General features: G+C 38.1%; 1 protein-coding gene across 1 annotated transcript in view; it reads left to right on the forward strand.

The window, feature by feature from the left end:
- cplane1 (ciliogenesis and planar polarity effector 1) overlaps positions 1-13,549 on the forward strand; it is an 88,872-nt gene that overhangs the window by 36,246 nt on the left and 39,077 nt on the right. The window contains exons 23-29 of the mRNA XM_056261409.1: positions 160-286; positions 2,847-3,165; positions 3,943-4,771; positions 6,065-6,180; positions 6,714-6,838; positions 13,247-13,305; positions 13,455-13,513. Coding sequence (XP_056117384.1) covers positions 160-286; positions 2,847-3,165; positions 3,943-4,771; positions 6,065-6,180; positions 6,714-6,838; positions 13,247-13,305; positions 13,455-13,513 — 1,634 coding nt within the window. The remainder of the gene's footprint in view (positions 1-159; positions 287-2,846; positions 3,166-3,942; positions 4,772-6,064; positions 6,181-6,713; positions 6,839-13,246; positions 13,306-13,454; positions 13,514-13,549) is intronic.

Consider the following 13,549-nt stretch of genomic DNA (forward strand, 5'->3'; position numbering starts at 1 on the left):
GGCTACTAACTAACTCTTGGACAATACAATGACATTACGTGTCCAAAAAACAATCGTAGTAAATATCAAAGTCTAATCTGAATAACTGTATCTGATACATCACAGTACTTTAGCGCCTGACTCAGTGACTCAAACTCAGGTGTCATTTCTGATGTTCAGACAGCAGAAACTCTAGCGAGAGTGTTTCCTGACGAGAGCGAGTCTGTTCGCGTGCCGCTGCGGGAGAAGTACACGTCACTGGTGCAGAGACTGAGACCCGTGGTGGTGCCAGACACCTCGACAACAGGCAAGAGATGCTTTAAAGGAGTAGTTCACTTTAAAATGAAAATTACCCCATGATTTACTCACCCCGAAGCCATCCTCGGTGTATATGATATTCTTCTTTCAGACGAATACAATCATAGTTATATTAAAAAATGTCCTGGCTCTTCCTAGCTGGATAATGGCAGTGAATTGCAACCAACAGTTTGAAGCTCAAAAAAATCTATCCATCGTAAAAGTGCATCCATCCATGATAAAAGTGCATCTATCCATCATAAAAGTGCATCCATCCATGATAAAAGGGCATCCATCCATGATAAAAGTGCATCTATCCATCATAAAAGTGCATCTATCCATCATAAAAGTGCATCCATCCATGATAAGTGCATCTATCCATGATAAGTGCATCTATCCATGATAAAAGTGCATCTATCCATGATAAAAGTGCATCTATCCATGATAAAAGTGCATCCATCCATGATAGAAGTGCATCTATCCATCATAAAAGTGCATCCATCCATGATAGAAGTGCATCTATCCATCATAAAAGTGCATCCATCCATGATAGAAGTGCATCTATCCATCATAAAAGTGCATCTGTCCATCATAAAAGTGCATCTATCCATGATAAAAGTGCATCTATCCATGATAAAAGTGCATCTATCCATGATAAAAGTGCATCTATCCATCTTAAAAGTGCATCTATCCATGATAAAAGTGCATCTATCCATCTTAAAAGTGCATCTATCCATCTAAAAAGTGCATCTATCCATCATAAAAGTGCATCTATCCATGATAAAAGTGCATCTATCCATGATAAAAGTGCATCTATCCATGATAAAAGTGCATCTATCCATCATAAAAGTGCATCTATCCATGATAAAAGTGCATCTATCCATGATAAAAGTGCATCTATCCATGATAAAAGTGCATCTATCCATGATAAAAGTGCATCTATCCATCTTAAAAGTGCATCTATCCATGATAAAAGTGCATCTATCCATCTTAAAAGTGCATCTATCCATCTTAAAAGTGCATCTATCCATCATAAAAGTGCATCTATCCATCTTAAAAGTGCATCTATCCATCTTAAAAGTGCATCTATCCATCATAAAAGTGCATCTATCCATGATAAAAGTACATCTATCCATCATAAAAGTGCATCTATCCATCATAAAAGTGCATCTATCCATCATAAAAGTGCATCTATCCATCATAAAAGTGCATCTATCCATCTTAAAAGTGCATCTATCCATCTTAAAAGTGCATCTATCCATCTTAAAAGTGCATCTATCCATCTTAAAAGTGCATCTATCCATCATAAAAGTGCATCTATCCATGATAAAAGTACATCTATCCATCATAAAAGTGCATCTATCCACGATAAAAGTGCATCTATCCATCATAAAAGTGCATCCATCCATCATAAAAGTGCATCCATCCATGATAAAAGTGCATCTATCCATCTTAAAAGTGCATCTATCCATCATAAAAGTGCATCCATCCATCATAAAAGTGCATCTATCCATCATAAAGCTCATTAGCAATTCGCCTCTGCGTTGTGGGCGGAGATCGTTGGATTGGCTCCCGACAGAAAAGCGCCACTTTGGCCGCACTGTGCTAGCAAACAGGCGGGATCGTTGAACTAGCTCCCGACAGAAAAAAAAAAAACTTACCGGTAAAGACACAGGCTGTCCAGTTGATGGTGTCTTGATGGAAGGCACTGCATCCGGCTTCAAAAACAATTTACTGACGAAGCCCATTTTTTGGTGAAACAGTCTTCTGTGAAGTGCTGACCGCAAACCGATGTGTGGTTTTTAACATTGCCGTGACCAAGGAATGTAATCCATCTATCTCTCACAGCAACATGTTTTGGTAAAGCATGAAAGCTAATACCACTATCTCTCCTCTTAGCATTGCAACCCGCTACCGCACATAGGTGTTGATCCGCCATCGTCTTCTCTACTCCTCAGAACCTGAGCGGGCGGGGCGGAGGGGAGGATGAGCTTGTGGCCCCGCCCAGTGGAGTTACTACGTCACAACTCCAGTCTATTTTAGCCGGCATTTTAGCGTCTGCTACTGATTCACAGCCATTTGAATGTAGAAATACTCAGAAATACAACTTTGAGCTTATTTTTCTCAAGATATGTCCTCTAACATCAGAAAAATGCCACAAGAACATGTTAACACCTAGAAAAACATTATTTTCATCGGAGTGGGTCTTTAAGTCTAAAGCGCAACTTATGTGAGTAATGCGACGTACTGCTGATATTTACGCTACACACACACACACACACACACACACTACATTACTTCTAACGTCACAAGTTGTGTAAGTTCCGCTTTATCCACAAGTAAACTGCGTTTGGCCGGAAGCTAACTCTGATTGTATTGGTCTGAAAGAAAAAAAGTCATATACACCTAGGATGGCTTGAGGGTGAGTAAATCATGGGCTAATTTTCATTTTAAAGTAAACTACTCCTTTAAGCAATAACTCACCCAAAATTATGATTCTTTGCTTTGTATATAAAGCAGAGCTTCTGATCAGTGCTTCAACCCCTAACCAGATGTGCTCGTGTTCACAGATGTGCCTCCAGGAACTGAGAGGGAAGATGAGGGCGATACCGTGATGATTCTGATCCAGGATCAGCTGAGGCAGCGACGCCGGGAGCTTCGGCGCCTGGAAAAGTATCTGGGAGCAGCGGAGCCGTACTTGTGGGAGAGAGAGGAGGAGGAGGACAGGGGAGCCGCCGTCTCCATACTGAGGAGACTCTCTCTCGGGACCAGTTTGAGTGACAGCACACTGACCGACGGTGGACGCCCCCTGGTGTACAGTGAAGGAGACACGGCCGAGACGTTGTCAGAGACTCTTCCCCCAGAACCGCAGACCCAATCTGCACACAGGTAATCCTGCTGGCGAACTGTGCTGGACATACTGCATTACAGCCGCATAATGCATTGAAATAAAATGTCGCGATATGGCTTAGTGCGAATATCTAATCGAGCAGGCTGAGATTAAGTTATATAAATATAGACTGTATGTAGCCACGCCCCTTTGCAGCGCTGTAAAATAAAATAAAAGCTTGATTGTGTAACTTTTGAAAATTAAGTAAACATTAGGATGTATAGTAGTGCTGTCAAATTGATTAAAAAACATAACTTTAAAACATAAAACTTTGTTTACATAATGTGTTTGTATGTGTATATATATATTATAAAAATAAAATGATACAGTATATATCATGTATGTGTGTGTGCGCGTGTCTGTGTATATTATGTACGTGTGTGTGTGTGTGTGTGTGTGTATACAGTATATACACTCAGACATATATACAATATATATAATAATATATACACATATATTATGTAAACAAACTTTTATGTTAGATGCGATTTATCAATGTGACAGCACTAATATATAGTAATTTTACAGTTGTCCTTTAAAATAAAATAATTTGTATTAAAAACAAAAAATTTATTTTACAATACTGTAGTATAATTTCCATATATTTCTTGTTTTTTAATACTATTCACTATAAAACCATAATTTATTATTTTATTGTCATGTGGAATTGGCCAAAACAATTTTTATTTTCTGTGAAGATGCACTACATTCACATTTAGCAACTAAATGTAAACGAAAGTGCTAAAAGTTGACCTCTTTTGGTGTGTTTTTTTTAGCTCTAAGACAGCAAAGTTTCATGATGCACCTGAGAAATCAAAACAAGACAGAAAAGGAAACGTGGAACCCAAAGAGCCAGAGTCGAGCCGTGTGGGTTCTTCTGCACCGACAGTGGGAACCTGGGAGTTTGAGTTGGAGGATGACGAGTACATGCTCTTCCTAGATTTGTTCCTCAGTTATGTTCTGGGAAAGGACAGATTAGACGCTGAGGAGTCCGAGCTTCCTTTACTGAGTAGTTTCTCACAACGTTTTCATGCTAGAGAGCTGCACTCGGTGACCTTTGACATGTTGACGTCTCTCAAACGCCGTCAGAAGGATGGACGTAAGCGAGGCGCACGTTTGCCCCTGTTTCGTGCCGGTCACTGTTTCCAGAGTCTCCCGGTCTCTCCCGAAGCTTCACCGGTTCAGGACACTCACGATACCACGTCTCCTTGGACTCTTCCTGGAATCCAAGCTGGGAGGCATCAAGGTCTTTTCAGCCGTCGTCGACACCATACGTCAATATCCAAAGTGAATCGGACCGGGTCAGATGTCGGCTCCACGGGATTTAGGATCCTCTCTCCGGATGAATTGGGTGTTCAGATGCAGTTGGACTCCTCGATGGAGATCCGCTTTCCTCGACTGGCTCGGTTACTCGAGTGGATGATGCGCTGGGCCGACAGGCGGGTTCTGCTCTCTCAGCCAATGGGAAAGAGGTCAGAGGGAAGTGATGCGGTGGTCATCAGGGTCAAAGGCTCGACCCCTGCGGTTCTGTGTGCACTGGAGCTGCTCGAGGAGAGATACAGCGCCGCCCTTCTGGGAGAAGACACACATCACTCCCATTATAAGGTAAGGTGTAGGGCTTTAGATCGAACCGTTTATTCCATATTCGTCATATCAGATGGGGTGTCATCTAAAGTAAAAAAAAAAAAAAAAAATTACTTTTTTTTATCAGTTCTGCCTAGAAGTTACATTAAGCATGCGTTCAAATCCCGACTCAATATATTTTTTATATAACAAATATAACAAAAATCTCGAATGGATCATGATGGAACTACATGATTTATGAGATTTTGATAGAAATGACAATATAGAAAATTAAACTAAATTAATTAATAAAAATTAATAATTCATATATAAAAAAAAAATATATATATATATAATATACACACAAAATATTATATATATTATTTTATATAATAAATTATTTTACACATTATATATATTTTTTAAATAAAATCTGTAACATTTAAACAATGAGAATATTAAACTTTACTCTGATCTTATATATAAAAAATCTATTTTTGATTATTGACAGGTTTTTATTTATTTATTTTAGTATTAATTATATACTGTTATTTATATTTTGAATTAGCTTCATTTTACTTTGTTTGATTTTTAATAATTTTGTTATATCCTTTTGTTCCATTATATTATTTATATCCATTAATATTATTATTTTTTATATTTTTCTTATTGTTTTAATTTATTTTTATTTCAGTGTTTGTTTTAATTTTAATTCAGTTTTAGTTTATTTCCAGTTAGTGATTGTAGTGCCTATGTCATTTAGTAGCCATACAAGGCAACTTTATTTTTTTTTACTTTGTTTTTCTTTTAATATTTCTAATTAATTTTATTTCAATTAACAAAAAAAGTTTTAATAGTTTTAGTAAACAATAACAACCCTGATCATGCAGTGACACACTGACATAGCAAGTGAAGTGTTCGGTTGTGAAATCAGTCCTTTTACCAATCAAATCCAGTCACATGATCAGATCACATGACATGGATGATTATACCAGGGCTTCAAGGGTTACATATATAGTCCGTATTTTAGTTCATAGGGCTTCAGTTAACAAAAACACCCTGATCCAGATCATGACACCACCGGAACTTGATCCGAAATGTGAAACAGACGCTGAACTTATTAAATGATTACATTGTTTAAATTAATACATTTTTAGCTAACTGTGATTTTGTATACTATATATACATTTCTGAAATACATAACTGAGACGGTTCCCTCTGATAACAGATCACTCTAAATTGTAATATGGACTAGAAATGATGAAATGAAATGATGTGTATTGTGAAAAGCGCTATACAAATAAATGTGAATTGAATTGAACTCTCTGGTGAAAGCTGCTCCATCAGAGGGCGGGGCCTGAGGCTCCGGTGCTGCAGCCAATCACAGGCTGGGGGAGGGACCAAGACAGCAGTGTGGACACGCCCATCACTCTCCACAGACACAGCCATGCGTGAGTCCACTGCACACATCTGATCAAAACATGACTGATAATAAACCTTCCCAATGTTTTACTGATACAAAGGACCCATCATTCATCATAGCAATATTTATTTAATTTGTCAATAATAATTGTGTATTTATTTATCAATTATATAATAAAAATATATACAGGATATACTATACATATATGCTGTATATGTAAAATTTATATATATATTCTATATAATTTATATATAATTATTAATAAGACTTAAATATAATTTTATATTAATTATATTTATATAATTATAGATAAAATGTATATTATTATCATCCATCCATTTATTTCTGTGAATGATGTAGTGAAAAAAAGTGACAAATGAAAACTGTCTCAAAGTATTATTCGTCTTGATTCAGTCAAATGTGTCCAGACAATCAAGTCAAAGCTTTTAAAGTACTTATGAACAGCAAGAAAGTGCATCTGCCTATAGTTAAAGACAAATGTATAGAATTAACAAATAAAAAGGCTTTCTTTTACCGATGTTGTGTGATGTTTGATCACAGTGTGCGTGACCCCGAGGATGTCGTGGATCAAACAGATGATCAGCTGTCTGAACATGAAGACACGATGACCTCTGACCTACAGAATAACGTCACTGAGATCAGACAAACGACTGAGGCTGAAGACGGTCAGATCTCTGTACTACACATCACAAACATTTACATGCCTTTATTTTGTTTTTTTGTAGGTTTCTGTTTTAGAAAACATTTAATTTAATTCTGTCTCATTTAAAGGTGGGGTAAGTGGTATTTGAAATATAGAGAGAACGAGCAAGAGGGAGATTTGAAGAAAGACTGCAGAAATAGAGATGAGACAATACAAAATAGAAAAGCTCAGAAGACATCACTGGAAAATAAAGGGTTATGTCTGGGCAAGAGCTTTAGGACCCGTGTTAATATTAGAAACGCTGTCCTGCGCTGGAGAGAGCGAAGCGGGAAGGCCTGAAAACACAGGTGGAGGTTGCTTTGATTCGGGTCCACACGTGAGTAACACTGAATAACGTGAGTAACACTAACATGTGAGTAACACTGGGTAACGTGTGAGTAACACTGGGTAACACGTGGGTAACACTGAATAACGTGAGTAACACTAACATGTGAGTAACACTGGGTAACGTGTGAGTAACACGTGGGTAACACTGAATAACGTGAGTAACACTAAGTAATAGGGGTGTAACGATACACGTATTCGTATTGAACCGTTTGGTACGAGGCTTTCGGTTCGGTTTTCGGTACGCATTTTTAAACCGAACGGTTCATTTTTCCTGCCGACCAAAATTGCGTCATTTCAAATATAGGCGCGTCGCAAGCGCGATCGGCAAGCGCGATCATAATGTAAGAGAGTCTGGCGTGACCACAACATAGCCCAATCAATGGCAAATGCAGCGCGAGCCGATCTTAATCATCAGCACTGTTACTACACAGCCAAATCCAGTAAAGAAAAAAATTTAATTTGCCACTGAAGTAATAACATCGCTGCGAGATCTAGTGAGAAACATTCACATTTCTCCGTTATTAACGGATCAAACAGCGCTGACGTGGAAACCAGGAAGAAACATTGTGCCATGAATGAACTATCCAGTGCCCACAGATCAGCAACATTCACCATGGGTTGACTGGAGTAACACTACTAACTGTAACCATGGAAGTGTGGCAGGAATAGTAGGCTATAATGCTTTCAAGTAACATCACATCACGTCAGTTTTATTTCGACATTATTAATACAATTGCTGCCCTCAAATGTTAATCTGAACTAAAATAAACCTTTGATTATAACTACTACAATATTACATTTCATTTTGTCCAAGGAGCTGTTTTGTTTTATACGCTCCTAAGAAAAGTCAAGTATAGCTCCATCATTGCTCAAAGTAAAAAAAAAATCATACTTTATGATGTTAGTTTTAATAAAAAAAATTAAAAAAAAATTTTAAATCAAGCAATTTCTCTGGCATTTCTTTCTTTTTGCTGTATCGAAAACGTACCGAACCATGACACAAGTGTATCGTATCGAACCGAACCGTGAATCTTGTGAACCGTTACACCCCTACTAAGTAACGTGATTAACTGAGTAACACTAACACGTGACTAACACTGGGTAACATGTGAGTAACACTGGGTAACCCTGAGTAACACTGGGTAACCCTGAGTAACACGTGAGTAACATTGGGTAACACTAAATGACATGCGAGTAACACGTGAGTAACAGTAACACCTGAGTAACCCTGAGTAACATGTGAGTAACACTGTGTAACCCTGAGTAACCCTGGGTAACACTGAATAACATGTGAGTAACACTAACACGTGAGTAACAGTAACACGTGAGTAACCCTGAGTAACATGTGAGTAACACTGTGTAACCCTGAGTAATGTGAGTAACATTGGGTAACACTAAATAACATGCGAGTAACACGTGAGTAACAGTAACACGTGAGTAACCCTGAGTAACATGTGAGTAACACTGAGTAACATGTGATTGACATGTGAGTAACACTGAGTAACACTGGGTAACATGTAAGTAACGCTGTATAACATTGAGCAGGGATGTGATTCTTCCGGATTAATCCGGAATTCCGGTTATTTCAGCCTAAAATCATGACCCACGTGAATCATCCAGATCAGTAATAAAAATAAAATCGGGGGTGGTGGGGGGTGTTTGGAAGTTTTGGGAAAGTCATTGTCATTTGTTTCAAAATACTTATATAATAGAATATGTTTAAGTGATAATATTAGTTAAACAAACTACAATACTTAACGTTCATTCGATCCATCTGACTACGGCATTTCCATCAGATTTTGTTTTGCAGCGTTGAGCATTTTAACCAATCGCACACGTTTCCGTTGAGTTTATGAGCATGATGACCAATCAGAGGCGCTCAGATTAGTCATCGCTGAAACGAATAGTTTTGTTCAGTGCGCTGACTGAATTCTTCTGACTTCCATCATAAACAACAAAGTGCAGATTCGATGTAAGAGATTCATGTCACACGTTTCTGTGATTTTTAATGGGAGTTTTGTTCGTGCTTAAACTCGCGCTAGACCCAAGTTATGGACAGCCTCACGATCGTTCCTGGCACTGCGTATCTAGGCCTATAGCACGAGTGCTTTGATTAGGCTTGCTTTTTATACGCAAAACGTAATACGTGCATCTGGTAGGCAAAAAAAGTGCGTATCATATGTAGCCTATGGCGCTTAATTGCTTATTGGATGCACGTAAAAGGTCATTTATGCGTATAAAGAGCACGCAAAGCTCGATCGGTCACATTCTCTGCTCCCTTTCTGTGTACAGTTTATTCCAGTTAATATTCATCATGCTGATAAGATTGTGTAGTCTTCATTTTCTAATGCGTAAAAAGCATTAATATAATTCATAAATAGTTCTTAGGTTGTTTTTATCTGTGTAGCCAGAATATGATGTGCAGTTTACCAAAACACACACAAAAAAATGTATGTTACCTATTCCTATTGTAGAAGTTTGAGTGGAATTTTATTTACTGAATGAGATTGATCGGTATTGGAAACACAGTTGTTTTCTTTACAGAACTACAGAACAGTTATCGCCCTTACATTTTCCCCAAAGATAAGTTAAGACGTCCTGTTTTGTATTACTAGAAATAAATTATAACTGTTAAATATATTTCCATGTGTGTCACTCATCACAGTTCCTGGTAGTTCATGCAGTAAATGGCTGATTCACGTGTTTAAAAAGTAAAAAGTGCTTTACGCTGGGTCTTAAAAAAATGTCCCGCTTTTTTTCACTCGCACAATCACATCCCTGATTGAGTAACATGTACCATGTGAGTAACACTGAGTAACACTGTGTAACCCTGAGTAATGTGAGTAACACTGGGTAACACTGAATAACATGTGAGTAACACATGAGTAACCCTGAGTAACATGTGAGTAACACTGAGTAACCCTGAGTAACATGTGAGTAACACTGAGTAACATGTGATTGACATGTGAGTAACACTGAGTAACATGTGATTGACATGTGAGTAACACTGGGTAACATGTGATTGACATGTGAGTAACACTGAGTAACATGTGAGTAACACTGAGTAACATGTGATTGACATGTGAGTAACACTGGGTAACATGTAAGTAACGCTGTATAACATTGAGTAGCACGTACCATGTGAGTAACACTGAGTAACACTGAATAACATGTGAGTAACACATGAGTAACCCTGAGTAACATGTGAGTAACACTGAGTAACATGTGATTGACATGTGAGTAACACTGAGTAACATGTGATTGACATGTGAGTAACACTGAGTAACATGTGATTGACATGTGAGTAACCCTGAGTAACATGTGAGTAACACATGAGTAACCCTGAGTAACATGTGAGTAACACTGAGTAACATGTGATTGACATGTGAGTAACACTGGGTAACATGTGATTGACATGTGAGTAACCCTGAGTAACATGTGAGTAACACATGAGTAACCCTGAGTAACATGTGAGTAACACTGAGTAACATGTGATTGACATGTGAGTAACACTGAGTAACATGTGATTGACATGTGAGTAACACTGAGTAACATGTGATTGACATGTGAGTAACACTGGGTAACATGTGATTGACATGTGAGTAACACTGAGTAACATGTGATTGACATGTGAGTAACACTGAGTAACATGTGATTGACATGTGAGTAACACTGGGTAACATGTGATTGACATGTGAGTAACACTGTGTAACATGTAAGTAACGCTGTATAACATTGAGTAACACGTACAATGTGAGTAACACTGAGTAACACTGAGTAATGTGAGTAACATGTGAGTAACAGTAACACGTGAATAACCCTGAGTAACATGTGATTGACATGTGAATAACACTGAGTAACCCTGATTAACATGTGATTAACACTGAGTAACATGTGATTGACATGTGAGTAACACTGGGTAACATGTAAGTAACGCTGTATAACATTGAGTAGCACGTACCATGTGAGTAACACTGAGTAACACTGAATAACATGTGAGTAACACATGAGTAACCCTGAGTAACATGTGAGTAACACTGAGTAACATGTGATTGACATGTGAGTAACACTGAGTAACATGTGATTGACATGTGAGTAACACTGAGTAACATGTGATTGACATGTGAGTAACCCTGAGTAACATGTGAGTAACACATGAGTAACCCTGAGTAACATGTGAGTAACACTGAGTAACATGTGATTGACATGTGAGTAACACTGGGTAACATGTGATTGACATGTGAGTAACCCTGAGTAACATGTGAGTAACACATGAGTAACCCTGAGTAACATGTGAGTAACACTGAGTAACATGTGATTGACATGTGAGTAACACTGAGTAACATGTGATTGACATGTGAGTAACACTGAGTAACATGTGATTGACATGTGAGTAACACTGGGTAACATGTGATTGACATGTGAGTAACACTGAGTAACATGTGATTGACATGTGAGTAACACTGAGTAACATGTGATTGACATGTGAGTAACACTGGGTAACATGTGATTGACATGTGAGTAACACTGTGTAACATGTAAGTAACGCTGTATAACATTGAGTAACACGTACAATGTGAGTAACACTGAGTAACACTGAGTAATGTGAGTAACATGTGAGTAACAGTAACACGTGAATAACCCTGAGTAACATGTGATTGACATGTGAATAACACTGAGTAACCCTGATTAACATGTGATTAACACTGAGTAACATGTGATTGACATGTGAGTAACCCTCAGTAACATGTGATTGACATGTGAGTAACACTGAGTAACACTGAGTAACATGTGAGTAACAGTAACACGTGAGTAACACTGAGTAACACTGAGTAACATGTGAGTAACAGTAACACGTGAGTAACACTGAGTAACAGTAACACGTGAGTAACACGTGAGTAACATGTGAGTGACACTGAGTAACACGTGAGTAACACTGAGTAACACTGAGTAACATGTGAGTAACATTAACACGTGAGTAACACTGAGTAACACTGAGTAACACTGAGTAACATGTGAGTAACAGTAACACGTGAGTAACACTGAGTAACACTGAGTAACACTGAGTAACATGTGAGTAACATTAACACGTGAGTAACACTGAGTAACACTGAGTAACATGTGAGTAACAGTAACACGTGAGTAACACTGAGTAACACTGAGTAACACTGAGTAACATGTGAGTAACAGTAACACGTGAGTAACACTGAGTAACATGTGAGTAACAGTAACACGTGAGTAACACGTGAGTAACATGTGAGTGACACTGAGTAACACGTGAGTAACACTGAGTAACATGTGAGTAACAGTAACACGTGAGTAACACTGAGTAACACTGAGTAACATGTGAGTAACAGTAACACGTGAGTAACACTGAGTAACACTGAGTAACATGTGATTGACATGTGATTAACACTGAGTAACATGTGAGTAACACTGATTAACACTGGGTAGCATGTAAGTAACGCTGTATAACATTGAGTAACACTGGGTTTAAGTGTCATTGTGTGTCTGGAGCTGCTGTGCTGTTGGCAACTAACAACTAACGTTTGTTTGTAATTACTATTGTGTAGTGTATGTTAATATTTTGTGCTTCCATGTCATTCGTTCATCATCTGCGCTTTATTTTTCATGAAGCATTATTCTGTTGCGCTTCTGCTATGATAAACAGACATCCACTCTTGGGTCGCGTGTGTAACGGAGGACAGCTAGTGCGAGTCGCGCTGACGACTGCTAGTGAATGTGGGGTTTAGTGTCATTGTTAGTGCACTCGACTGGGTCAGGGTTCGAGACCGACTCGGAGCAGGGCGTTTAGGATAGGAGTGTGGGTTTTGGAGGCGGAGCAAAAAAGAGTGTATTTGTTTGGGTTGATGTGAAATATCAACATTGTCCAACAGTGTTTTAGAAATATCACTTACCACACCTTTAATTTGGTCAAAGTATTATTTTTAAATTATTAATTTTATACTGATCACTATTAATGTTATTACTGAATCATTACAACTGTATTATCCACTGTTGTTCATTGTTGTTTGGTTTACAGTTGATAGCAGTGCTGATGATGTCACCGAGGCATCATGGGCCAATCAGAGCAGAGATCAGGTGATTGTGTGCTGCCCTATGAATCTACAGAGAGGATTAATTAATGATTCCATACATTACTGATGGCTTGTTTGTTTTGATGTAAAACACTGGGTAACACTTTACCTTACAGTGTTCTTGTTACATATGTACTTATTTTGTATTTACAGACTATCACACTGGCTGATCTTGAGTGTCCCGACATACACGAACATTCACTACATTCACAGTGAGTCTGCACATATCAACTTTAACCTTTGAAACA

Source organism: Rhinichthys klamathensis, unplaced genomic scaffold (assembly GCF_029890125.1).
Source record: "Rhinichthys klamathensis goyatoka isolate OS25496 unplaced genomic scaffold, OSU_Roscu_1.1 h1tg000182l_1, whole genome shotgun sequence".
NCBI classification, from domain to species: domain Eukaryota; kingdom Metazoa; phylum Chordata; class Actinopteri; order Cypriniformes; family Leuciscidae; genus Rhinichthys; species Rhinichthys klamathensis.